At 44.1% G+C, this 27,178-nt stretch overlaps 1 protein-coding gene across 1 annotated transcript in view; it reads left to right on the forward strand.

Annotated features, from left to right (window-relative positions):
• UNC5C (unc-5 netrin receptor C) overlaps positions 1-20,717 on the forward strand; it is a gene marked incomplete at its 5' end in the record, with an annotated part of 47,532 nt that extends 26,815 nt beyond the window's left edge. The window contains 6 exons of the mRNA XM_027898159.1: positions 6,296-6,464; positions 8,762-8,995; positions 14,054-14,203; positions 14,446-14,610; positions 18,327-18,505; positions 18,735-20,717. Of these exons, the coding sequence (XP_027753960.1) occupies positions 6,296-6,464; positions 8,762-8,995; positions 14,054-14,203; positions 14,446-14,610; positions 18,327-18,505; positions 18,735-18,900 (1,063 nt within the window). The remainder of the gene's footprint in view (positions 1-6,295; positions 6,465-8,761; positions 8,996-14,053; positions 14,204-14,445; positions 14,611-18,326; positions 18,506-18,734) is intronic.
• Positions 20,718-27,178: the final 6,461 nt, after the last annotated feature.

Consider the following 27,178-nt stretch of genomic DNA (forward strand, 5'->3'; position numbering starts at 1 on the left):
CAGGGGGAAGGGATAGCTAGGGAAGAAGGGGAGGAGGGTCTTTGGGGGCCCAGGAGAGGGGAATCTTGCAGAGGTTTGCAAGGCTAAGGCCGGCTTGACCCCTTGCAGCTGGCCCCCAGGCAGTTCCGGGCAGCTGTTGTTGCCAGAAGCTCGATCCTCTGCAGGCTTTGGCCGGTCCCACTTCCAACAGTGGCACAGTGGGCTTTCTTTTTTACTAGACTGATACTCCAGCAGGTTGTTACTCCTACTCCTGTCCTGCAAGCTCACCCTCATTCTGCCTGTCCTTTGGGGCAGGATGGATGGCAAGCAGCTACCAAGAATGTTGACCTCATGAAATGATCCATGTCTTTTATGAAGTGGCTACAGTGGGGAAAAGAATATCTATGTATATATGGGTGTTTGTACACATATATGTATATGTGTCTGTTTACATATATATATATATATATGTAACTTAAAAAGTGACAAGCCCATGAGAGTATTTCACAGCTATCAGACAGGTTTCTATCTTGAAGCTCAGTGGCTTTTTCTGTGGTGATCAGGTGCTCCCTTCCTTAGTCTGGGGAAGTGTCACCAACTTTGAGACTTGTAAGAAGAGGTCCCCTGCTTGAGCTGTGGTTTCATCTATAAAATAAGCCCATTGAGGTGACTGGTACCTGGTAAGAGCCTAGGTCTTACATGGCTAGGGGTTAAATAGCATGAGTGTAAACCTCCAGCCTTCAGTATTTTCTTTAGTGCCTCAGGTTATAAAACAAATGTAGCTGTGAGCTAAATTAGTGGAGCTGTGTGCTTCCTTCAGAAACATCTGGCAGTGGTCAGTGCTAGATGGGGTCTGGGTCTTGATGGACCACTGGTTTTATCTTGTATGGCAGTTCCTGTGTTCCTGTGTGTGAACCCCTGCTGAGCTTGCACAGCTTTAGGTGGAGCTGCTCTTGCATACTCTAATCTGAGGCAAGAACTGCACTAAACAGATCCAGCACTATGAAGGACACTCCTGTATAATCCATCACACAGGAGGTGTTGCAAATGAGAGTGGATATTGCTGTGCCCACAAAATGTGACAACCTTGAAGAGCAGAGCAAGCGGCATTCCTGAAGACCTTGATGTACACATAAATGTACAAATTCCAAATTAGCTACCTTAAAAGAGAGAAGGGTCAGGTGAGCCTCGCCAGGATTTGTATCAATGGCTCTATAGCAAATGCATAGAGTGTACATTAAAGTCAAGCATCTGATCAATGAGTTTGATCCAAGGAGCAATATTGCCTTTTTCACCAGTAAACTTTAAGCTTAGTGATATAAAATAAAAGAAATTGAAGTCTTCCACATTTCATTTCTTCATCTTCCTTCTGTATCTCAGTTGCGTAAACAAAATTACTTTGCAGCTCCAGAAGACAATTTCATGAACTGCCAGTCACTATAATAGAAAAACTCAACATAAAAAAGATCAGTGCATGAGCAAAAAGGGAGAGCAAACTTTTCAGATTATTTTCCTTCTAAAGCTGGACTGGCAGAAGAACCAGAGTCAGTAGAGAATATTAAGACTGAAATTTAAGAAAGAACACATATTAAAAAATAAACCCCCAGCAAGGAAAGGAGAAAGAAAATATCTTCCCTCTAACTTTTGGGTAAGCTGTGTAGAAGGGTTGCCGTCTGTTGCTCCAAGATAGCAATCCTTCTCTCCCTGCTCCATCTTGTGCTTCCTGAGCTGCTGTGATCGCCTGTAGCATGTACACATGGTGGTAGGGAGCACAATGTAGTCCCACTGAGGAGCAGAGATTTATCTAGTTGTGCTTACATCTGCTGCCTGACAGCTACCTTAATGAATATGGTCTGGCATATTACAGGGAGACGGTTTTGAATGTGTAATCCCATTAAAGACACAAATTTGATTGTGAAGGGACCAGATATAATGAATAAAAGTTTGTTTTGCTTTTAAAAATAAGTTGACTGTTCTCGATAAGCTGTGAGGCATGGGAAAACATCTTAATATCTGAAGACCTTCTGGTTACTTTTAGGGCCTTCTAATAAAAGTGCTAAGCAGTGAATTGAACTTTAGTCTTAGGTCCTTGTAAAACAAAAACATCTCTTTGACATACAGCTTATGTCATGTTCATACACCATGTCTTTGGAATCATGCAGCTGAAAGCACAGCCTTTTCTAATAATTTGTCCCAAGACTGCTGCAAGCCTAAAGTGAAGCACATATGGGTGGGGTTTTGGGAGCATCTGGATTTGGGGTTCTTTTTTGGATGACAGCCTGAAAGTAGATACCGGCCCACAACTAACTCCCTTGCTCTATATGTTCCTCTGTGTTTCTGTCCTGTGTCTCCTGTGATCTGTAGCACATAAATCACAATATTGGATCACAACAGGCACTCCTCTAGGCTGGGATCCTGCTTTGCTGGAGCTACATCACCTGCTTCAGGAAAAGGAAGAAAATTGCCCATAATGACTGACTACACAATAACTTGTCTTCAGGGGAATTTGTTGTTTACTAATTCCATCAATTAGTGTTGGGTTTATGCTTTGAAGCAGAAAGATTAATATCTCTTGTATAATATATCTTGTCTACTGCATCTGTTTCTGTTCTCATTAGCTATAGCAAGGCATAATCCTTTTGTTTTAAAATGGAAATTTAAAACAATGAGAAGTAAGAAAAAATCTGTCGAGATTTTTGTTTATTTGTCCTGTCAGTTGTCACAGAGCACCGCTCTGCTCTTTGGGTGCCACTGGATGGTTTAGCATCATTCCCCCTGCGTTTCAGGTCTTTATTTCTAAGATCTCATTGCAATCCCTAAACACCTTGCTCCCTGCAGTCATGTTAGAGCTGGATAGGAAAGGGAATATCACCATGGTGTGCTCTGACATGTATTGTCCCATACAGCACCGGAAATCAGATTTGCTTTTTGCCACTGTGTCACATTACAAGTTGATGCCTGCTGTGTTGCAGCAAGCTCACCTGAAATCTTGTTCACTTTTATTTCTTTTTTTGCTACCAAATAACTCTTTGGAATTTGTTTTGCTCTACCGTGAGCTACTGTACAATTAATAAGATTTTATTTCCTTCTCATATTTTTGCCCTCTCTGGAACTTTTACATTATTTTCTGGCTCCCACTGTTACTTGCAATGATTCCTTATTAGTTTTTACCTGTAAATTTAATGATTGTATTGCTATTTGCGGTGTTTTCCACATTGTGAGCAGAAATCCTGGCCTCACAGTAGTCAGAGAGGGGTTTAGCATGGAGTTCAATAGAGCTGGGATTTCATCTCAACAGTGACACTGACCCATTTCACAGCACTTGAGAACTTCTCTGCAACTCATTACATCTCAGTTTTTAAAGGTTTATCTGCATGAGGTGGATGGTGGAGAGTCACTAGGACTGGCAGGTGTTCAGTAATGCTATTCTCTGATATGTGTCTGGTTGAGAATTTGGGACTGTAAAGTCAAGCACCCCTACAACTGGCCCATTTTTCTGCTCTTCAGTAATCAGACTGTCATAGAATCATAGAATCATAGAAACATAGAATTAGCTGGGTTGGAAGAGACCTTTGAGATCATCAAGTCCAACCCTTGATCCAACCCCACTGTGATTACTACCAGTCAGGACCATGCCTACCTCACCCAATAAATCTCATAAGTCTGTGATGAAGGTGCTGTTTAACAATTTGGGAAAAATATATTAGGCCTTGATATTTTTTGCATGTCCTTCGTATTCTTGTATGCACCTCCCATCTCATTTGCTCAGTGTGCAACACATTCCAACTTGGTGTTGTGTATGATTTTTTTTTTATACTTTTCCTAATTGGATATAAAATGTTGCAGCATAGAATCATGCCCCTCATCAGAGTCGTAAAATTTGACAGTTTAAAAAATTTTGCTGTGGAAGAGTGACTAAACTTAACTTTATTTGGAGACAATTTTAGACTGACTGATGTATCAGTGCTGTATTATTTTGTAATGACCTTCTGGATTTTCTGAACCACATGCATCAGTGCTTGTTGATTTTTACTCATTTTTCACCTAAAAGGCACTGTATTTTTTTTTATAACAATGATCATGATATATTCACTCCTGTATTCTTTTTGACTGCTGCATTTGTAATTCAGTCCAGAAAAATATGATTTGTATTTTTTTTCCCTTCCTTTTTCATGGGTCAGTACTTTTAGATAAAGTTAGCTTAGCCAGATTATTAAGTCTATAGCTGGTCATATCTGTAGCTTTCCAGACAAATAGTGTAATTTTGAGAGATCTTTCTCATAAGATACTATAGTTATATTTTTAAAAAGTCTGGAATTAGACTGTAGGAGAATATTCAAATATCTACTAATGCCCAAGGTCAATGACCATTAAAAACCACCACCACACTGTGAGTGTTTTTTGGGCTTCTTCTTGCTTCTTTTGAAAAAAATAGCAAAGTAAATGACTTGGGAAAAAAAGGAATGTGGTAGTGAAAAACTGTTCAATGATTTATTCAGTCTGATCTTGCAAGAGAGTGATACCTCATCTTCTTAATCTGAATCCAGAGATTCCCTGTGGTATGCAAGAGGAGATGGACTATCTGCTAGTGTTTCATTTATTTTCTGTACTGTTTGTTAGGCTAAAATAGCTAGTATAATACATGATAGCTGTCCAGATTGTTATACTTTACATCTTTTTTAGAAAGGCATCTATATCGCAGCTGTTTGTTTCCAGTCCATGGATTTTCAGAAACAATTGTTAAGTCATTTAGTAAACTCATCAGTTAATTTCCACAGATGCATATCATCTGGATTTACTGATTTGCATACATTTAAATTTTTCAATGCCAGACCTTTTTTTTTTCTCAAATGTCATAAAAACTTCCCACAACATCTGTAGCCACAAAGGACAGTTTTCAAAAGTGCCTTCACCCCATTTTAAAAAGGATTTTTCAAAAGTTTGTCTTTCATTTTATGTGAGATTAATGGGACAGGCAGGGAAAAGTAAGGAGGACAAAATTAGATTATGCCTGTGGACATGGATTTGCAATAGCCAGAATAGGTGCAATAAATTGGATATCAAAATAGCTTCTGTCCTAAATTGGCCTCCTTGAAAATATTATCTAAGATTACAGCTACTTTTTTTGCTCTTTCATTTGGTAAAGACAAAGACGTGCAGAAATAAACTCCACTACTTTCACTGAGACCAGTAGAGATGTATTCTCATTTGTAAATGCAGCAAGGGATTGAACCCTTTGCTGGAGCAGAGGATACGAGGTCCCGTGGGCAGATCTGGAGTTTAAGCGCAGATCACACTGAACGCTTTTAATCTCCCGCTTGCTGCTTTCTGGATCATGAACTTGTCCTCTATTATTTAGGGAGGCAGTTGATGAGGCCCATTCAGCTGTATTTGTCATACACCAGATGTCAGGATAGTTAAAGTCACTCATGCTTCCTCTTGTTTTAAGCTCCTCAGCAGTTGGTCTGGGATGATTTGCACGTGCACGCATGCGCACACACACACACGCACACTATCACTTAAAACTACAGTGTACTCTATGTATCCTAAATATTGACATGATTTCCCATAAAACCCATTCCTATCCAGCACACTGGATAATACCTCTGTTTTTAACTGAATAGCTCTGGGTAATCAGTAGAAATTTTGGGCTTTGAGAGTGTGTTTTGCCCTCTGTGCTATCCCTTACTGTCCCTTCATCCTTTCTCCATCACTGCCAGTGATGCCTGCTCCCTGCAGGCATATTTGCAATAGCCATTCTACTAGATCTGAATGCCTTTTAAGTAAAATGGAGCATCAGTGGGTTTGGTGATAACTCAGAACTCAAACTGCACATTTTCTCCACTTAGGAGGTTTCAGACAGGCTTATTAGTTCATTGTCTTCCTCTGCTCTTCATTTTTCTCTGTCCTGACAGTAAATAGTCCTCACACATGGTGCTTACAAGAGCCACCATTCATTTTTGTGTGTTGCTGAACAACTACCAAATGCAGCAGTGACCACATTTCGGCAACGAGCGAAATGAAGCCTCTGCATACCATCTGCAAGGAGCCTTCAAGAGTGGAGGGCACTCAGCAAATGTGATCTGTAATCTACTAAGCCTGCATTGTAACCAATGAGTGGTATTTGGGGAAAAAAAAAAGAAAAAAAAAGAACATAAGTTTGGATTTGAAAAAATAAAGGAAAATGAAACCCACCTGTTTTGCCTGCATGATCTTTTTATTTTAAGAGAGGGATTTTTTATTTTTGCATACCTGAATGAACCTTTTTGTCTTTTTCAACTCACTTAACGTATCCATCTTTCTGTTTCCTCATCAGGCCGCCTGTAGAAGACAGTCAAACCCTGCTGACACCGGTGGTGAGCTGTGGTCCACCAGGAGCCCTGCTAACCCGGCCTGTCATTTTAACCATGCACCACTGTGCAGAACCAAACACAGAGGACTGGCAGATCCAGCTGAAGCACCAGGCTGCCCAAGGACCATGGGAGGTGAGGCTCTGGAGCCCCAGCCTGTGTGCTGACTGAATGAAGGGCTCTCTGTTAGTCTTTCACTTCCCTTTCTGAACCTGGGTGCCTGTATTTTGGGTTTTCCATGTGAGACACTTGGCTGTTCCAGGCAGACAGGAGTGCCCTTCAGCACTAGGTATCTAAGCTGCCCAATGCCCATGCAGGAATGCTATCTTGAGGCAGTTTGGCACTTCCTGGTTCTAGCTGTTTTCCATAAAATAGCCTTCATCATCAGATTTTGGCACTTAAGCTACTGTTTCTGCTAGGATATTGTGCCAAAGTCATGGGGTCAAAAGAAATAGGCAAGATAAAAAGCAGTACCTGAAAACGATTTCTGTCTTGACTTTAGAAATAAGAAAGGATTTTTACAGAATAGTTTTCAGTCTCCTGGCTTTTAGTCTGTTTTCAAGAAAGTGAAAATAAGGCTGCAAATTATCTCCTTCAGCACCAAGACATCATTCAGCTAAATAAAATGTATATATCTTATACATATAAATATATATCTTTTCTTTTTCCCTCCTAAGATGTTGGTGGAGATCACTTTGATTCAGTTCATGCAGCCAGTATTGAATTCTGCGTCCTGAAAACTCAGGGAAGCAGAGCAAGCATTGTTGGGTAGTGCAGGCTTGATGGGAGCCTCTTGTGGTTCTTTGCCAGCAGTGTAGCAGGCGAATATCCCAAGGCAGTGTGGCACAAGGATCTTCCCACTGTAACTGGAGCATAAAGTGATGCTTTCAGCAAGCCTGGGCCATCCTGACAGAGCCCTCCTCTCCAGCCCTGTGCTCCTAGGTACCTGCTGCCACCAGTTTGGTCTCATAATTAATTTGGCAAGGGCATTTTCTCCTACCAGTACGTTTGATAAGGTCAGAGTGGCTTCTGAAGGCAGTTGGGCTGACAGCAGCAAAAGTGCCATGTCCAGCATTGCCTTCAAAAGCCTTCTGTGTGTGTCCCCTTGGTGCCTGTAGCACCAGCTTTTCCTCATGCTGGGAGGGAGCATGCAGCGAATCAAGGTCTGTCTTGCCAACTAATCTGCACCCCACCAGCCTGACTCCTGGCACTGCACATATGTTCCTTATTTACACCTGTGTGTTACTGGCATCCCTTCATTTTCTTCCCCATCCTCCTCCTGCCCCTGACGGAGGTTGCTGTGCCAGCCATGCCCACACTGGCACTAGTGCAGCCTCCGCAGCATCCACAGGGTCCCTAGCCATCACACAGCCATCTTCTCTCTCAGTTCTGGAGCAGCTCCTCCAAGCTGAGCCTCACACACAGACACACAGACACACACACACAGAGACATGCATTCATGCACACCCCTGCAGCATCACTCAGGACCAGCACCTCCTGCCAGAGCCAGGTCCTGGCATGGTCACAGGGGAGGTGCACTCAGCAGTAGCACCTTGGCCTCCAAAAAGATTGTGCCACCCTTGCAAACATGCCTTCCCTGAGACTAGGGTGCCCAAGCTTAATGCTAAATATGAGTTGAACATACGTACTGCCAGGTGTGTACGTTGTGCTGCAGACCTGCAGGCAACAGGGGTGAAGTGGGCAAGTTGTGCTGAGCATTCAAGTAGCCCGTGGTGACTCTGCAAGAGGCAGTCATCATCCTCTGCTGCTGTTTTGCTTCTGCTCTCTCTCAAAGCTGTTCAAAGCACCTTGTGTTGTGTGCAGGATATTACATGCAGGGTTGAATGGAGACATTAGCAGGGGAGATGTTTTCCTGCACACCCTGGGTGGGGAGGTCAGGCATTCAGGCTGTAAGTATTTTTTTTCTTCACCCTGCAGTCTTGTCACGGAGGATTATTCTGGAGAAGCAGCAGGTGATATTTCATGTAGATGTAGCATTTGGCCATTGTAGAGGTTACTTCCCTTCCTTGAGTTTTTATAACTCCTTATTGTCATGCTTAGGAAGTAAAGGGCAGTTATTTATTCAACACGCCTGAGACTACAAGTGTTAAATCATGGTCACTAAATTATTAGTTCTGCAATATATTTTTCAATGAAGTCTTGGTGATACTTTCATTATCTATCATTAAGACTTTCCAAGTCTTAAGAGAGGGACGGCAGGAGGAGTTTTTTACCACCAACCCCAGAGAAATCATCTCCTCCCTGTGCCTACACAGGAGAAAAGGTGGAAGCAGGAATTTTGATCTTGATTAGTGTAAGGTGCAAAAAGCAAGGACTTTTTGCATCATGCAGACTTGAAAGGGGCATTGCTGCCTTAAAGGATAGCAGCTCTGAGGGATCACATGCGCTAATTTCACCCTTTTCTCCCTTAGGATGTGGTGGTGGTTGGGGAAGAAAATTTCACCACTCCATGCTATATCCAGCTGGACCCAGAGGCCTGCCATATCCTGACAGAAACCCTCAGCACGTATGCCCTGGTAGGACAGTCAATCACCAAAGCAGCAGCCAAACGTCTCAAACTGGCCATCTTTGGACCATTGTCCTGCTCTTCGCTGGAGTACAGCATCCGGGTCTACTGCCTTGATGACACACAGGATGCTCTTAAGGTGGTTGTTGATCTCTTACTTGCTTTCCTAATGTTCCTCTCCAGATGTATGAAGACTGCAGTGATAGTGGTGATTAGATCCTCTGCTTCATGTATTCACACTCACTGGATTATTTTTCTGATTAGAAGAAGAGCTTGGCAACAAGCTGCTTTTTTACAGTTTAGCCTCCACATGCTATAAATTGTCCTTTGCATAGGGGTCTCATGCTGTTTTCAGCCCACCAGTTTTTTTCCTTTGTTTACCTGTATCATATCCTGAATCCTAAGGTTTTTGCATTATTAAAAGGCCATAAGGTACACAGGGCTTCATTCGTTATTCATGTATTTTTAATGCTAAGTGCCAGCTCCCCAGAGATGGGGAAACATATAAATGCTTCTTTGTAAATAGATGATAATGATAAAAGAAGCTTCTGGCCCGTTAATCACTGCCTGCTTTCATACTGCTTTATTACACCTCTTCGTGTGCAGTTTTTTTTGTGTTGGGAATTCACAACTGAAATAAACCAAAGCTGTTGCTATCCCTAAATATATAACCTTACTCTCCGTGCATAATTCTGGCATGCACAAAAACACATGCTCACCACATACAGATGAGCATACAGATAACCATAATTGCTGTTTCTCTTTATAAATACCTGTATTTATACCAATGGTATCTATAATAGATACACTCATGAAATACATAGCTCTAACTGCACGTGCAAGAATGGAGTTTATTTAAAGATGTTTGGGGGTTTTTTTACTGTAACCAATGCAATTTCACAAATACCTCTTTGCAGCAAAATGAGTTCAAAGCCTGACTAAGCAGAGTTATCCTGGTGCTGTATATGCTTTTTTTCCCCCCTCAGCTTTGCATGGGAATTATGAGGATTTAAACCCACATACACTAGCTGGGAGATGTTTGTGTTTCTCAGAGCAGTGACTTCCATGACTGCGAGTAGCATGCTTAGTTTTCCTCCCCAATACTGTCTGATATCAAGTTTTACCTGCATAGGCTTTGCTGAGGGAATACTCTTTCACTATATGTAAGAAAGGCAGCCAAGTATAAGGGTTGAAGCAGGCACATTGTGACTTCGGCGTGGTTTTGTCTGTACAGGGCCTGGGAGTTTGGCCTCTGTCACTGCAGTGGTGTTGTCAACCTTTTAGAAACAATTTTTTTCCCTAGTCTGATTTCCCTTTTGTTTTTTCGTCCTTACCAAAAAAAAAAAAAAAAAAAAAAGAAAGTGAAAAGGATGTTTCATAGCAATCAAGCTTCAAAAGCCCTGATGGTTTTATGTCTGTGCTGTGTAATACAATTTTCCACGGGTTCTACAAGGCCTGAGGTAATAATAAGTGAGTCGGAGAGCCCTTGGACAGCCAGCTAATGCAGTCAGAGCTGAGGAATCTAATTAGGTGTTACTCAAGAGCTGTTGGTCTGTTTCTAATAGACTGTAAGGGAGAGTTGTGAGGTAAAGTTAATCCAATTCGGTACGACAGTAGAAGGGATCATGAGAGGCACAGAGCCACACAGAGGGACATCCTTCATCTGAGAAGCTGCAGCCAGCATTTGGGAGGGCAGCAGGTCAATCCTTGGGCTTCTGCTGCAGGTAGACCCCAAAGGGAGATCATTTGTAGTTCTGTAAGGAAAGGTGAGCAAAGTCAGGAAGCCACCATCCCACTCATACCTACTACTTTTTTTTATAGTAAGTTCATGCATTTTAATTTCCTTTTTTTTTTTTTTTTTTTTTTTGGCATATCTACCCTAAGACTGGAAGGCCACTCATGGGGTTCAAGACCCAGCTATCTAGTGGTTTGCAGGAGGACAAGCACACATACTTGCTGGGCACAGGCACTTAAAAAAGTATCAATTGCACTTCTTTGGAAATGAAAGATCTGGGGAAGGAGAAAGTTTAAAAAAAAAGGAGCTTAATAAACTAGCTGTAGATGAGTAAAATGGGTGTAGATGGAAGTGTTGACTATGAACTGATGTATATAAACTGGTGCATATGAACCAGTGCATAAAACCCAGTGTGTACTAACTATCCCTGTGAGACAGACTCAAACTATGACTACTGAGAAAGAAAACAAAAGGTTGGGATGTTTGCCACGTGCTTTCACAGCAGCTGGTACCACAGCAGCCCCAGCAGTGCAGGGAAGATATCCTTGGCACTGCCATATTGCCAAAGGGAAGGCGTTCACTGGGCAGTTACCACTGGGAGTGTGGGACACAGCATGCAAACAGGGCTGGGCCAGCAGAACCTGAGGTTAAAAGTATTTTGGAGAGGGAGGAAAAGTGGTAGACAGCAGGTGAGGCACCAGCTAGAGCATCTTGGTGTCTTGAGGCTGGCTGCTCTGGGCAAAGCATGGCAGGGGAGGGAAGAGCAGTGTGAAATGTCTGAGGTTTGGAAGGGCCTTTGCAGGGGATTATGTGTATTTTAATAGACAACCAAATGCATTCTGTTATTATTTACAACTAGGAATGAGTGTGCTATATGCTGAATGTGTCTTAACAGCCACCAAAGGAAGGCAAGTATTTGCAGTATAAAACACAGAGCAGTGTTTATCCAGCAGAAGTTTCCCTCTCATCATGCAGAGTAAGCACTTGCTGCACAACTGCCAGCACCTGCAGTACAGTAGGGAAGTTTAATGACTTCTCATCAGTAAGGACTCAGTTATTGTGGGAGCAACTTATTAAGGTTCTTGGGGGCTGCAGAGCAGTGTAAGCTCAGCGCTGATCACACATGCAGCATCCTCTGCCCCTCAGGTCCCTAGCCACCCAGAGGGGATGTTCGCAAAAATGCTTTTTGGGCAAGGGTAAGGGTAGCTGTGACCTCGAGCACTGGCCTCTGTTTTTTAAGGCTTATTTTTGCATTTGAGGGGGGTGCCTAAGCTAGTCTGCTAAAAAAAAAAAAAAAAAAAAAAAAGGCAATAATTTGATAACTATAAAGAAAATCCAGCTGCTTTATTCTGTTTATTCATGTGTGGCTCTGAGATTGAGGTGTGTGGCCTGCGTGTGGCAGTGTGGCAGGGGCTGAGCTTACAGGCGCATGAAAACAGCTGCCTCCCTCACTAGGGGCAAGCAAATGACTTCAGGCTGTAGCATGGTGGCATCCCCCAACCTGCCTCATACTGCACAGTAAGTGCCTTCAGCACAACCACACAAAAATGGGCACAACAGGCTTGTGATCTTCTCTCAGTTATTTAATGCCCTTTTCCTCTTACTGAAGGAAGGTAACAGCTTAGACTGAAAACCATTTCTTGCCTGTGCCCCTTTAATGAGTAGGCCCAGGTTGTGGCTGTTCTGGTTACACTGATGATGGAGTGATGCTTTACATAGCACCCTCTCCTAGGAAGGGTGTAAGGGCATAGTCCTGCCTCACAGCAGGGGTGAGAGGCAGTGGGCAGGGCTGCAACCACCTCAGCATGGGGCAAGGAACATGCAGCTCAGGTTTTGGCTCAGGAGAGCATAGAGGTCCCAGCCAGCAGGATAAGCATTGCTCTAAATAAAATGCCGTTATGGCAGAAACCAGCCTTATTAATTCTTAATTGATTAGCTAAGGGGCATGGGAAAAGCACAGGCTGCTCAGCATCCTCCAGTAAGAGCACGTAGAATGGCTGTGGTGACCAAGGGTCACCAAAAGGGTCCCAACAAAAGTGGGATATTGAAACTAGACACCCAGATCTGGTGGGTGGAATGGTGCAGCATCACACCACAGTGTTTTTCCCCACAGTAATGCAGCTCCCAGTGCTGCTGCAGCACAGGCAGGAGCAGTTTCTCGGCACCCATGCCCCACATGCCTGAGAGGTGGCATCTGCAATTAGCTTACAAGTCCTCTTCTGGCCCTTCCAGGGAGGTAATTTGGACATAATGAAGATCTATAGTAATCAGATAATTGCTATTGATTGCTCTTTAGACATCTTGACAAAGTAATTAGGTGGCACTGGAAAGAAGCTGGAACTGATTCATTGGCGTAACCTTAAGCTGAAAGGTGTCCTGATTTTGTTTCTTTTCCTCTAACAGCCAATAAAAAAACCCCATGGTTTTAGCTTCAAGGTCTGCCATATGCTGGGATGGGGGCTTTGCTTATATGCTAACTAGTGCCCTGAATGTGGTCAGGAGTAGCTTAGCTAAAATGGAACCTCCTTTAATTGGCCTGGGGTACTATCCTGGTTTTGTGTGCCTATATACTCCTTGAGCATTCTCACTGTGTGTGATTGTCTTTGGCCACATGAGACTGATTGGTTGGATGGCTCTTTTAATTAAATATGACGGAGATAGGCTGTGTTGGTTTCTAACAGGGCCCATGTAGGTGCCTTTGTACTTGCTTCTCCCATGTGGTCTACAGTTAGGCTGTTTGTAGGCAATATTCCACTGTGGTCTTATTAATTAAAGGCTTATATTTATTTTTAACTTCAGAAAATGACCAGACTCTTGGCTCACTAGCTTTTAATTACATGATCAATATTTCAGTAACCCTGAACTAATGTATTCATATGTACAAAATGCTCAGAGTGTCTTGCATTGTTTCCACACCACCCCGTTTGACAGTCTCAGCATAGGTATCTGTTATCTCCTGTACCACTCTGTTATAGAGCACTTTGTTACGAGGTCACAAAGGTAAAAGACCAGTGGTATGCACAGGTCCCATATCAGCAGGACCTACACCAAATAAGCATTACCAAAAACAAAATAGCAAAACGACCATTAGATGTCCAGTTTGATGAGCAACGGAGAAGACTGATCTATTTCTGTACTTTGCCGTGTGCAAAGTCTTTGCATTCCATATAATAGCATGCAATTAAGCTTCTGATTAGGGACATGCAGAATAACACTGCATCTCCCAAAGGAGAGGTGCCTGCATTTCTGCTGGGCTGCTGCTGTATGAAGGGGATGAGGGGCTTATTCTCAGATCCACTAATGCAGTTCCAGTTCACCGGGAAACACAATGCCTGTGTATTTTTTTAATCTGTATTACGCATGTTAACAGCATCTACAACAGACAGTCTTGAGGACTCAGAAGATCACTGTGCTGTCTTGATGAAACCTAACCACTTTCTTCTTTTTATCCCAATACTGCAGGAGGTCCTGCAGCTTGAGCGGCAGATGGGTGGGCAGCTTTTGGAGGAGCCCAAAGCTTTGCATTTTAAGGGAAGCACTCACAATCTCCGTCTGTCCATTCATGACATTGCCCACTCTCTCTGGAAGAGCAAACTGCTGGCTAAATACCAGGTGAGCAACACAAAACATTCACATTGGATTCTAGCAGTGAGGATTACAGAAATACTGGAAATACTGTCATGCACAGGTGTGTTTGAAAAACACCAGGTGCCAGGCTATAATCCCATGGACAGTTTTTCCCCTGGACCATTTTCATTCACAGTAGCATGGAGCCCACGGTCTCTGGTCACATAGCATCCATACTGTGATCTCAGATCCCTCTCTGACTCCACTTTTTTGCTTTCCTCCTGCAGGAGATTCCCTTTTACCACATCTGGAGTGGATGTCAGAGAAACCTGCACTGCACCTTCACACTGGAAAGGTTCAGTCTGAATACCCTGGAGCTGGTGTGCAAACTCTGTGTGCGGCAGGTCGAAGGAGAAGGACAGATCTTCCAGCTCAACTGCTCTGTTTCAGAGGTAAATGACATTTGTGCATTTTCTATCCAACTGCAGGAATGTGGAAGGGACAAGGAGGTATGACCTTTCCCATTGCTATCTGTTTAGTGCTTCCCATTTTCCTCCTGACTGCTGGGATGGACATAAAGAATGGATTAAATCATTGCTTTGTATGTCCTCTTGCATTTTCCCTTAGTTTCTCTCTTCTGGAAGAAAGAATCACTCCTTCAAGGGAGTGAGGAGAGCAGCCTTGGTCTCCCTGCTAGCGCTACTTCTCTGTCTCTCTGTGGAGGAGCTCTTTTCCTACCACTCCCTAATGCATCTCACAAAGCACTGCTTGGTCCTGTTTCCTGTCAGTCCATGAGACCCATCATGCCTGATGTTCCTGGAGAGGGAGAAAAGAGAATAGGAAAATTTCAGTGCCACATGTTTCATGAGCCACTCCCCTCTGATCCCACATAATAGCTGCTGTACAAGAGGGAATATCAAATTGTCCAGTTGCAGTAAACTTTTCTCCTCGTATTTTCCTACTGCTACGAATCCTGACTATTATTTTTGGCGATTTTTCTTTTGATGGCTGGCATTGTCCAGTAGAAATTTTGTCATGACTTTGGGAACGTCTTTGCCAGTGCTATATACAACCTGGAGAATTTTTGCTCCTTGGGGCAGTCAAGTTTGGGACCAAGACCAAGTGACACATTCAGATGTGAAGTGGCATTGACTTCAGTGAATATGCCTGTGGGTTTTATTCCTGGTACCCTTGGCAGCTACGAGGAGCAGACCCTCAGGCAGCAATTACTGCTGGCTGACTTCTGGAAGGGCTGTGAGAGCAGAGACAAAAGTTACTTGTGCTATAGGGCCCTAACGTTGTGTGCTATTACCCGTAACATCTGCTTGGTTAGTGGGTGTACTGTTACAGATTCATCTGGGGACTACATAGCATTAAGGACAGATGGTAAAACAAGCATCTTAAACAATTATTGTAATAAGTGCTGCATTGAGGTAATCACTAATTTAACCTCACAGAGAAGAGAAAGAACTGAAAGTAACTTTAATGAAATGCAAGTATACACTATAATCATCTTCAGCTGGTTGTGTGTAATATAGCCTGGTAATAGATTCAGAGGGAACAGGGTAATATTCTCGTCTTGTGCTGTGATCCTATCCATCAAGGATGAATAGAGGGAGTGAATAATACCACTGCTTTCAAGGCTGCCTTCTGCAAAATTGCTCCTTGTTGTTTACACCTCATGATGTTCCCAAGCCCAAGCAAGGGGCAGGAGGACCTTGGGCTGCCAAGAGCTGGCATATAGGGTCAACTAGGAAAAAGTCCAAAAACTCAGAGATTTGATGAGAATTCACCTGGAACTTGGAAACAGATGTGTATGTCTCTAGAAGTGTGATAAAGACATCAGACCAGGCTTCAGGAAACCTCAGTTGTGGTGCCTCACATTTTCTTCTGAGGTTAGGCTAGTGGTATCCAGCTATTGGTTAGGCATTGCAGGAGTGTGCTGGCATCTTTCTTTATTGCTAGATCTGCCTTTGTGCCTCTGTCACCCTGCAGTAAAAATATAGTAACACAGTTTCCTGCATCCTCCCTTTATGGGCTTTCTTTTTAGTCCCCTGCAAAGGATGTAAGACTTCTCCAGATTAAATTGTTTTATACTGGCTTTTACAGTGTCTGTCACTGGGACTTCAAAAATACAAATGCAGTGAGTGCCAAAACATGCACATTTGCAAAGCAAGAGGAAGACTGCAATAAAGGTCTCCCATCATTTGTTTTTGAAGCCCTCTTTTTAACTGCTAGTGTTGATAATCACACAAAAAGAGCCACAGGGCAATTCCATGGATACCTGGGTTCCTTCTGTAGAAATCCTAAAACACCCGAGGCTGCAAGCAAGCTTGGAAGCCAGGGCAGCACTTGTGTCCTTTGGCCCAGAATATAAAGAAAAGGTTATCTGTTTGCAATGCCCCAGTCACCACCCTGCTGCTTCCCACCTCCCAGGGCAGGTGAGCCTGCAGGCAGCAGCAATGTCAGGCAGATAATTTTGCCTGCTCCTGGGCAGCTGCTGCTGCCAGACAGCTGGGCAATAACTCATTGCCTGAAGCAGTGGGGTTGGGGTAGACAGTTCGTGATGCAGGGCCTTGGAACCCAAGTACAGATGTCACAATGTCACATTTGCCATGTTAACTGAGGACATTACAGTTAATTCCCTGGGTAGAAATTTCACTGCCTAAAATGCCATTTCTATTTAAAAAAAAAAAAAAAAGGAGGGGCAAAAAATATCATATTTGTGAATGTAAGACAATTAATTGATGTAGGTAAAAGAATGGAGGCAAAAGGTTTAATTCTGTTCGTTACTCATGGACATTTTCCATCTTTGAATACATTTAGAGGTGGGAAATCAAAGACTGCACATGACTGTGAGCATCTCCAAGAAACTCCTTGGGGGGTATGTAGTGGCAGCTTAAATCAGGAGTTACCTGGTTTTAAGATAGTTTCAGGTATTTCAAGACCTTCTCAACAGCCAGTTTGACATCAAGCAACAAGACAGCTCACAGAGGTGAAAACAAATTGACATTTAATGACAAGTCTTTAGCAGAACTGTTTCTGGCTGCCTGGGGCTGTGATCTGGATCTCCCTCATTTCTGCCAGAAAAGGAGACCAAATTGAGAAATAGATTGAGAAACGTGAAGGCAGAACTAGCCGTGCTTGCTGATTTTTGCAATGGAGGTGGGAGGTGCTGCACGTGTGAGCAGCATCCCCATTGCACAGTTGGGCAGCCAGTCGGCATCAGTGAGGTCTGGTGGGGCTTTCAGCCACCCTGGAGGACATCGCTGTTCCTAAACAAACCCAGCCACCCAAACGGGCCAGCTACCATTGTCCTACCAGCTACCAAGCCTGTGGGTGCTAAGTCCTTCCAGGCCAAGGAAAAGACAAAATCCTTGCCCAGAAGAGCCACCTGCTGTTATTCCCAGCAGAGCCATGTTAACAGTGGTGTCATAGGGAGCCTCCCAGCTGGGAGGATCACATCAGAGAGAACCAACATCATACCTGCAGAGGACAAGCTGGCTTTGGAGGTGCCTTTTCCTTTGAAACACTTGGCTGCCACACTGCCTTTGAGCACAGCACTGGTCTTGGGGAAAGGAGACGATGGCTGCCCCCTCCTGAGCACATCTCTTCCAGCTCCATCTATTTCCAGCACAGAGTTAAAGCTGCATAAAAACGAGGGATCAGCTTGTGCCTGGGACGGTATTAACTGTCTGTCTGTGGTCTACAGAGCATCAGAGGCTTCAGGGAGCATGGGTGCTGCCAGAAGGATATCAGTGGTGTGAGCCTGGTGCTGACTTGGTGGGGCATGGGGGGCTTGGAGACATGTTGGGAAGGCGGTCTTTGTCAGCCCAATTCTGTTCTAGTAATAGCAATTTGCTCTGAAATCTGTTGAGGTACCTCATCTTTCATTATTTCCAGTGAGTGATTAATTAAGCTGGTCTCAATTATGTCCACCTGTAGTAATCTCCCCTCACAAAAAAAAAGGGGGGGGGGGAATCTTTTATCTACCCAAAGCTGATTGTAAATATTTCTCTTTTCCAGCTGACTAACCTAAACACTTGATTGGCAGAGGGCTACAGGTAAAAGCACTGAGTCTTAGAGGATACAGTTCTACAATTGTCTCTGCACTCAATAACAAAACTGATGGGTTGTTTGAGCTTTTTTCCTGTCTTTCCAATCTCAGGAACCTACTGGCATCGATTATCCTCCCGTGGACTCAGCGGGCACCATCACCACCATAGTAGGGCCCAGCGCTTTCAGCATCCCCCTCCCGATAAGGCAAAAGCTGTGCAGCAGCCTGGATGCACCCCAGACCAGAGGCCACGACTGGAGGATGCTGGCCCACAAGCTGAAACTGGACAGGTGAGCAGGGCTGCCTATGTGTGGTTGGGCAGAGAAGTGCCCAGGGAGGTACGTGCAAAAGGGTCCTGTTGGAAGTTCCTCTAGGTGAGTGAAAGCATTTATACAGACTGATCAGACTGCCTGCACAGGGGATTAACACCTTGACAGCACCAGCAATGGGAATGGGTTGAAATCATATGAATTCAGGTAGTTTTCACGCAGCTCAAAGTTTCCTTTTGGTTCATTGCAGGTACTTAAATTATTTTGCTACAAAATCGAGTCCCACCGGGGTGATCCTGGATCTCTGGGAAGCCCAGAATTTCCCTGATGGCAACCTGAGCATGCTGGCAGCAGTTCTTGAAGAAATGGGAAGACATGAAACAGTTGTTTCTTTGGCAGCAGAAGGAAATTACTAATTCAGCCTTGGCGTGAACAGGAAGGACAGACGCAGAGAGCGGTAATGCCCTGTTATTGCAAACGAGAATTGAAATGAAAACCCAGACCAATGAGTTACACAAGAGACATTTCAGAGAAGAAAGCAAGCAAGCAAGCAAACAAAAAAACCAGCCCTGACCTTCACACATGTTCTCCTTGTACATTATCACAGGATCAAAAAGAAATCATGCAAAGTTGTACCTTGAAAATATAAATCAACGAAATGTTCCTCTCGGCTTGGCTGTACACTGCTTGGTACAGGATTTTACAGTTTCCTAGGAAACGCTTTTTATTGCTATCCAGATATATGGATAAACTTTCTTAACAATCCCAGTTTCTATGGATGTTGTTTACATCAAATTCTGGACAGGGGTAAGGAGACTGTCCATGGCTCTTTATATTTTTTGTTTAAAGCCATTCTAGACAAGGCTATGGACAGGTGGTTGTGGCTATTTTTGGTTTCTGGTGAATTCAGATTTTGGCTACAATTCTGCACATTGGTTGTCTCGCAATGATCCTCCTGTCATGGTTCTGTTTCCTAGACCTACTTGTAAGAAAAAAAAAAAAAAAAAAAAGAAAATCAGGTTTGAGAGGTGTGCATCTGGAAAGCAGGTACTCTGGCTGATAAGCAGGAACACAAGTAATATGTTCCCTTCCTTTCCCGAGGCAGCCCCACTAAGCCTGTGTGGAGAACAGCTATAAGACAGTGGGGAATGCAGGATCTGAGTTAGTTTTCAATTCACACCCTTTCCACCCCTTTTCTATATGAGGGGGCCAGATATGCAATTCAGAGTGTTGGGGGGGAGGGAATAGAAACCCAGAAAAAAAAATAAAAGAGAAGTTACTATGATAATTTTTTTACTGATTAGTACTTAGTGCAAGGATCATAATGACTATTATTATTACCATTATTACTTTATTTCTAATTTTGTCAGCAGCAGAATGAATAATTTCTGATTTTATAGAACCTGTTGTCCCTTTCTTGAAGGTCTTCTAAGGCATGTTCTTCTATATGCCATCTGTCCTTCCCTTTGTCAGCCATCGTACTCCTCCAAAAAAGTCCTCTGCCAACCCACCCAGGTTGCCCACCTCGCGCTAGCACTGCTGTGCATCGTGCCAGATGCAAAGGCAGTAAAAACTGGTGACACTCTGCTGAAGTCACTGAGCTGCACTCACCAGGTATGTGACCCAGCACCCCTCCCTGGGGTGTTTTACACCACCCTGGTGCTTACAGGTTGCTCCAAGAAGCAGTCTTGTCCCAAGGTGGCTGTGAACCAGAGGCAGCCTCCCGGTCTGAATAGACATGGACCACTGATTCAAGGTCAGAGGTCCTGCAAGCATGTGGAGGCACCGACATTGGCCACCTGATTTGTGTATCGAGGTTGGGCCTCCATATTGTTTGCTTTGTTGTGAAGCGGTCTAAGAGCCAGCAACTCCTGTTCATTCCCCACAGAGCTGCAGGCACTCACTTTTATTGAAACCCACCTCCTCTAATGATGTTTGCCACGCTTGTGGCAAACCCTCTGCTGGGCCATTTCTGTGTGAGATGCACTTGGTGATCTCCACAGATACTCCCAGGCTTTGCTGCAGCCTGTGTCTTGTGGGTCAGTGTAGGGCAATGGAGTGGTAAAGTTGAAATCCCGTGTACTGCAGTTTGCTGCCTTCACTGTGCTCCTGCCACCACCACTGCCTAGGCAGGGAGGTGCACGTTCTCACCGGCTGATCAGGAGATGCTTGTCCCTCTAGGCCACCACAAACAGGTAAAGTGGGAATTTTGTAAAAGAAGCAAATCAAAAATGGTTGTAATTTGATAGTGCATAGGATTGCAGTAGTTTCACTGGCAGACTTGTCTGTCCTCTACTTCTGGCACAAAAAGCCTTTTCTTCCCCAGCCCACCCACTCCAGGTTTCCAGCCAGGCCCTGGTTATTGCTTTTGTGCACAACAGACGTGCCCCTGCCCACTCCATACATATTCCTACTCCATACGCTTCCTGTGACTGGAGTTGGCTTGTTCTTTTGTGGTTTTGGTTTTGTTTTCCCCAAGGCTTTCCATATTGGGCTTTTGAAGGTAACTTTGAAAATGTCATTGGTCAAAATGAAAATTTCATCTGACCTTTTTTTCCATTTGACATTTCCATAGGCTTGGCACCTTTTGTTTCTCAGCTCCCTGACCAGTAAATAAGGTCAATCAAAACCAGTGGGGTTTTGATTGACCGCTGGGGCAGTGAGCACAAAAAGTTCCCTTCCTTTTTAAGAGGTAACCTGGCAGTTTTCCAACCAGCATTTCAGTCAAAACGGGAGACCAGAGGATATACATTGTAACTTTCAACATCTGTGTGCATTTAGCCTGTGTAAGCCCCACCTTCTCTTAAGGTGGAGATTATATGGGCATCTTTTCAACAGCCAACCATCTTCTTTTTCATCTTGGGCATCTGATGCAGCCCATTGCAATGCTAATGTAAATTTTGCTTTCAACTTCAGGACGTTTGGACTGGGGCTTCCAGCTCTGCCCTTTCTTCACACCTTTTACTCACCTTGGAGTACTACAATAGGTCTCAGCTTTTTTTTTCCTCTTGTGCAACCAGTTGTATTTAAGTTTCTGCTGCTTCACCTTTCCCATGTGTCCTTCCTTCATGACTTTGCATCCAAGGCAGGTTCATGAGTTGAACTGTCCTTCGACCCTTTCCTGTCTTTAGCTCAGTCTTTGTTGGCTGATCCCCAGGCTCACTGGTGCTCCCCAGCTCTCAGCTTTTGCCAGGTGGGCAGCGTGTGAACCCTCCTCACTAGGGTCATACCAGAAAGTATCTCATAGTTATCTGTATTCCTATGAGTGGATGCTCCTTTTGCCAGCTCTCTGACCTACATTCTCGCACCTCCTGCAAGAAAAACAGATGAACAACTTTCTTAAAATATTCTGGGGCATTTTTTTTTCACAGCATCATAGTAAAGGGGATTTATTGTGAGGAAAAAATGCACACTGATTAAGAGGAGCATCCACAGAGGTGGCTGAAGGTCAGGAACATAACCATTCATCGCTGAACATGACTAGGGGCAGCAGCATCACCATCACTGGGTGGTGGAGCTGCTCTTATTCCACCCCAACTGCTCAGAAACCTTCTGTCACCTGCTGCAATCATGAGCTGGATGGTTTCTTCGTACCTGCTCCATAAGCCTTTGCAGGATCCCAGCGCAGCATAATGTCAGCTGCCCCGGCCCTGACAGAGCAGGGAGAAGCAGAGGAAGGTTACTCCACAGAGTCACAGCTCATCCCAGCTCATTCTTTGCCACTGCTGCCACTTCACCTCTTACTTCCCTGCATTAATTTTGCCCTGCTTTTTCTTTTTTTTTTTTTTTTGGAGTACAGCAGTGGCTGGGTGTGCATTGTGGGAGAGGGCTCTGGCAGGGGCTGGTGGCATTCACCACTCAGCATTCCAATCCTGCTGCCCCAAGGAGGGAGCATGGAAAGCAAGAGCAGCCAGATCCGCTCATGGTATTATTGTTGGTGGGAGAAAAACCAGCAGCAGTCCCTCCGCTTGGATTGTATGGACACAGTGCCATCTTGTGGGGCTGAGCGGTGGCTCCAGCATGCTGCTGCCACCACGGCGAGCAACTTCGCGTGGGAAAAGGCTTTCCTGTGGGGTGGCTCTGACAAAGACGTTTGGCAGACAGAACAGACTCTTAAAAGTTGTTGTAACATTTTATGTCAGGTAAGCACATCTGCTTTAAAAGAAAAGGAAAAAAAAAAAGCTGCAGGCTTCTTATCCTCCAGTTATTGCTCTTTTTTAAAATGCGTATGATTTTAGTTGTTCACCTTTGTACCCGAGCAGTCTTGCTGCTCTCCACGCCATCTCTTCATTACATGTTGATTACTAGCGCTATAAATAGTATATATATTATATAAATATATATAAAATATCTACTGACTTCGAGGAAAACCTTTAATTTCCAAGTAAACCATTTATCGGAGGCAGTCCTTTTCACCTGTTTTTTTTTCTTCAGTTCTTCTTGTGTTGTGTTCTTGTAAAGGTGACTGTCAGTGTGTAGGGTAACTTTGGGGTTCGGTTGGGTTTTTTTCCAAAATTTCTGAATCTTGAAAATTTTGCAGCAGTGAGGGTCTCCCAGTATTTGCTTCCAGGGAAGGCTGAGACTTTTTTCCGTCTCACTGGCAGAAATGCAGACACTCATGAGACATGTTGGAGTCTGCAATACCCACAGAGCAAAACATGTCTGTTCCTTGGGTTTCTTGCTATTTCTGTTGCTTACATATAGAATAAATGTATTTACATGCTGTAAGCCAGTCATTGTGGACAGTGTCCTAATGTCTTGTATTGCTACCTACAATAAGTTTCTTTTTTGTTCTCTTTTTTCTTCTTTTGGGGATGGGGGTATGGGAAAGGGAGGGGTGGGGGGGGGCCCTTAGACCATTGTATGCTCTAGCCAAGTAGTTACCACAGCTCTGAGGTTAATTTTGTACACGATGATACTGTTGAGGTTGGCTTGATTTTGGATTTGTTTTTTTTTTAATCTCATGTCTAGGACACTTTGTAAACTATCTTACTGAGTGTTCAGAAGTTTTTTTCAGGAATTACTCTGGCTCTCATCTGGCCATGAAGTAACTTACTGTTTGCAGGCTGGCTTGCTTAATACCAGGCAGTACAAAGATGTGAGTGGTTTGTGAATGGAAACCAAACCTTTGGCCCTTCTCCCACAGGGATTCCAATGAATTACTGACTTTGGGGTCACCACCACAATCCATTCCTAGCTTGTGCTTGAGTTAAAAAATGAGCTGCACTGCAGATTTTTAAATGCTGGAGTATGTATCTTAGACATCCTCCGAAGTGGGAATTTAACAGAAATGTGAAGTGTCTGTGTGTGTGTGTGTGTGTGTGTGTGTATGTATACACACAGACAAAAGAGGAGAAAACAAAGGACTAGTGCTGGAGGATTTTAGCTCTGATGTTAGTTATGGGCATCCTCTTATTACCAACTTTTGCTTGGGAAGGGAAAGGTCAAAATTCAGTGTTGTATCATCACTGCAAGGTCAAATAGGCAAAATATCAAAAACCAACAGAGTAAGAACTGGCAAGTAACTAGAATTGGACTTGAACCAAAGTCATGGAAATGAGCCCTCAAGTTTGGTAGCTCAAGCTCCTTGCTTGTAGAGGAGCATTTAGTTTATTTATTTACTTGTCCTTTAAGCTTGACACTGCTCCCTGAAAACTAAAAATCCCTTTATCTGAAAGTCCTTTGAGAAACTCTGTGCAAAAAAGCAATGATAATCCAGAGCTCCCACAAACCTCTATCCTAAATAGGTATTTCATTTATTCTGTGGTGCTAGCTAAATGTATTTAGTACTGGTTCAGTCTCCTCAACTGCTTACAAAGCCTGCCTTCTTCTCTCAAAGCATCCCATACCATGGCATGTAAGTACTTTCTGGATGCCTGAGAAGAAGCAGGATGTAATCAGGCAGGGCCTTGCCAGAACGACGAGGTAGCTCTCCAAGCACTGGCACTCTGGTCCCCAGCTGCCAGCTTGCAGCTGATGGGACAATAGCCCCTAGATGAGAAAAGCTTGCACAACCCCCAGAGCTTCTTTGGCTGCTGCCAGCTGGCTCTTGCTACCGTTTGCCAGTAAATTTGGGAGCTTGCACGATACAAATGAAAAGCAAAATCAGTCTGGAAAGTAAACAAAATTAGGAAGAAGAGGCAAAACACTCTTCTCCCATAGACCTTCCAAAGTACCTTGCAAAAACACTGGAGCTGAGAGCCAATAACCTACTTTGAAGCACGGTGTGTAACACAGCTGAGACAGAAGTTGTGGCATTACCCAGCATTACTCTTTTCACATATCTGCATGGTAGACTTTTTTTGCTAAAACATATTCTGTTTGTTATTGTTAAAGAGTGAAAAAAAAAAAAAAAAGTTAAGATGGTATCTTCAGTACCTTTCCAAAGCAAAGAAGGAGGACCTGTAGGAAATGAAACATCTGTGCCACCCAGATGTATCACATTTCTCCCTCCTCTTCCCATGTCACAGCTCTACCAGGGTTCATGGGATTTGTTTTCTTTGCTATTCAGATCTGGAGAAATATTTTTGATTTTGATTTCCCTATTGCTGTATCTTCTATGCAATTCCTTTTTCTAAAGACTGACTGACTACAGGAGAAGTGCTAGCCATTGCATTATTTGTATTGCTGTACAGTGGAGATGTGGTTTACTAGTTCTGAGTGTGCCTCTTACCCCCCTCCCTTTTTCTCCTTCCCCCTGTTTGTAAATGCCTGCATTTATTCTGTCAGCCTGACATGTACAAAGTGTAAGAAAGAATTTTTAAACAGGTAATAAATTATATTTATAAGCAACTGAAAAAAAAAAAAATGGACCACTACTTTGTGTTCAATTGTTTAGTTCCTGGAAGCTTGGATGGAAAGTGGAGTATTTTATTTTAAATTTCTTTAAAAAAGAAAAAAAATCTCCTCAAAAGAAATGTTACTGCACATACAAACTCCTTCTGATGCACTCTCCTTCAAAAGATACCCTTCATGACATCCACATGCCCTTGCAGGCTGTTTCACTGCACTTTTATAAATCCTCGTCTCCCCAGCTGCTAGAGGGGAGCTCGCCCCAGTCAGTCTTCCTGGGGTTTGCATTTTGTGGCCACAGTCAAAGGCGGAGAAAAGCAACAGGCAAGAAAATGTATCCTTTGCCTGAGAAGTAAAATAAATGCCAGTTGGGCAAGGTTATTTTGTCCAGCAATACCTGCTTATGTCACCCACGTTGAGCCAGATGGATACGGTGCTCAAACACCAATGTTCACTCTTCTTGCACCCGCTCCTCACTGTAGTTGTTTCTCCCTGGCCTTGTTAGACCTGTTGGGCTCAGTATAAAATTTCTGGAAGTGCAAGAGGCAATTCCCCAGTACAGCTGCATGGTGCTCCTCTCAGCTGGGGTATGGGGGGACAGTGGGGAAATGGGCATCTCTAACCCCCAGCCCCTTACTTGAGGGTCCGCCCCAGGCTGTGGAGTCCACCCTGACCATTATGGAGGTAATAAATGGGCCTGGGCGCTGCCAGAGGCAGCATTATCCCATCTCATCTTGTCCCACCCCATCCCCTGGGGGTGCAGGGTTGCCTGCTGACCCCCAGGCTTTCCGGTTGTGCCATGCTGAGCAACGCTCAGCCCTTGTCCTCTCACATGCCAGCCTCACAGTGCACCAGAGAAACGTGCTTGCTCAGCAGGTCTCCCCTGCAAGCAGCAAGCCAAGGTAAGTCCAAGCTGAAGCACTCCAGTAGCATACGAAGCCAAACAGCACACAGCCCAAAAGCCAAGAACTTGGAGACAAATGCATTTGCCAGGTTTTTGAGACCCTGCAGCCCAGCTGGAAAAGTGCAGACCTTTAAAAACTCATCCCTAGCACGCTTGGATTACAGCAAGCTATTCCCAGGGTGTAAGGCAGTTTTATTCCATATTCCTGCCGTTGCAGTTTTTAATGTCAGCTACGTGGCAGGCAGAAGACAACTGCTCAGGCTGTTCTCCCTGAGCACAGGACAGCTAACACTCCTTAACAAAGTGTATCACCAACACAAGGCTCCTCCATCTCCCATGCAATCTCTTCCTGCTGGCTCCTGTAACTTACCGGCTCTCAACAGGCAGCAATTCCTCACAGGAGAGCAGGCAGCCCCACGGTACCAGCTCATGCAGTTGTCCCTTGCAGCTACTGGGGACGGAGCTGGGGACTGGCGGGTCACTGAGCCAAGACCTGACACCTGAAGTCCACATGAAATACTGGGCATTGCTCATTGCACATCAAGCACGGCACCAGCGACAGGTTTACCCCATCCAAAAGCCATTGGACCTTTGGGAACATGGAGGGAAAATTGTTCAGTTTTTTTATTATTTTATGATTATCTTCTCTGTAGTAGGAATAGTACGATTATATATGAAGGACGTGAAGCTATGATGTGAAGGGAGGATCTGTATCCCAAGGGACAAAAGGCACAACTTTGTCAGTGGTAACTTTGGCCACCATGTGGTCCAGCAGCTAAAGAGAGGTGAGCTGCAGGCAGGGCTGGTTTCTGCAAAACTGAGCCCAAGTTGGACAGTCACTGGTTTTAGATTTCCTGGTGTCTGTCTGCCTTTACATACTCAGCCTTCACAAGAGACAAGTTCTTTTCTGTCCATCCCACCATTCCCACCTTGTCCATGTGTATTGCTGAATTTCCTTTGGTTTCTGACACCCCTAAGGATTGGGGTCTGCCATAGCA

This window comes from Empidonax traillii, unplaced genomic scaffold, assembly GCF_003031625.1.
Source record: "Empidonax traillii isolate 1590-97213 ecotype Southwest subspecies unplaced genomic scaffold, ASM303162v1 scaffold581:size401988, whole genome shotgun sequence".
Taxonomy (NCBI): Eukaryota; Metazoa; Chordata; class Aves; order Passeriformes; family Tyrannidae; genus Empidonax; species Empidonax traillii.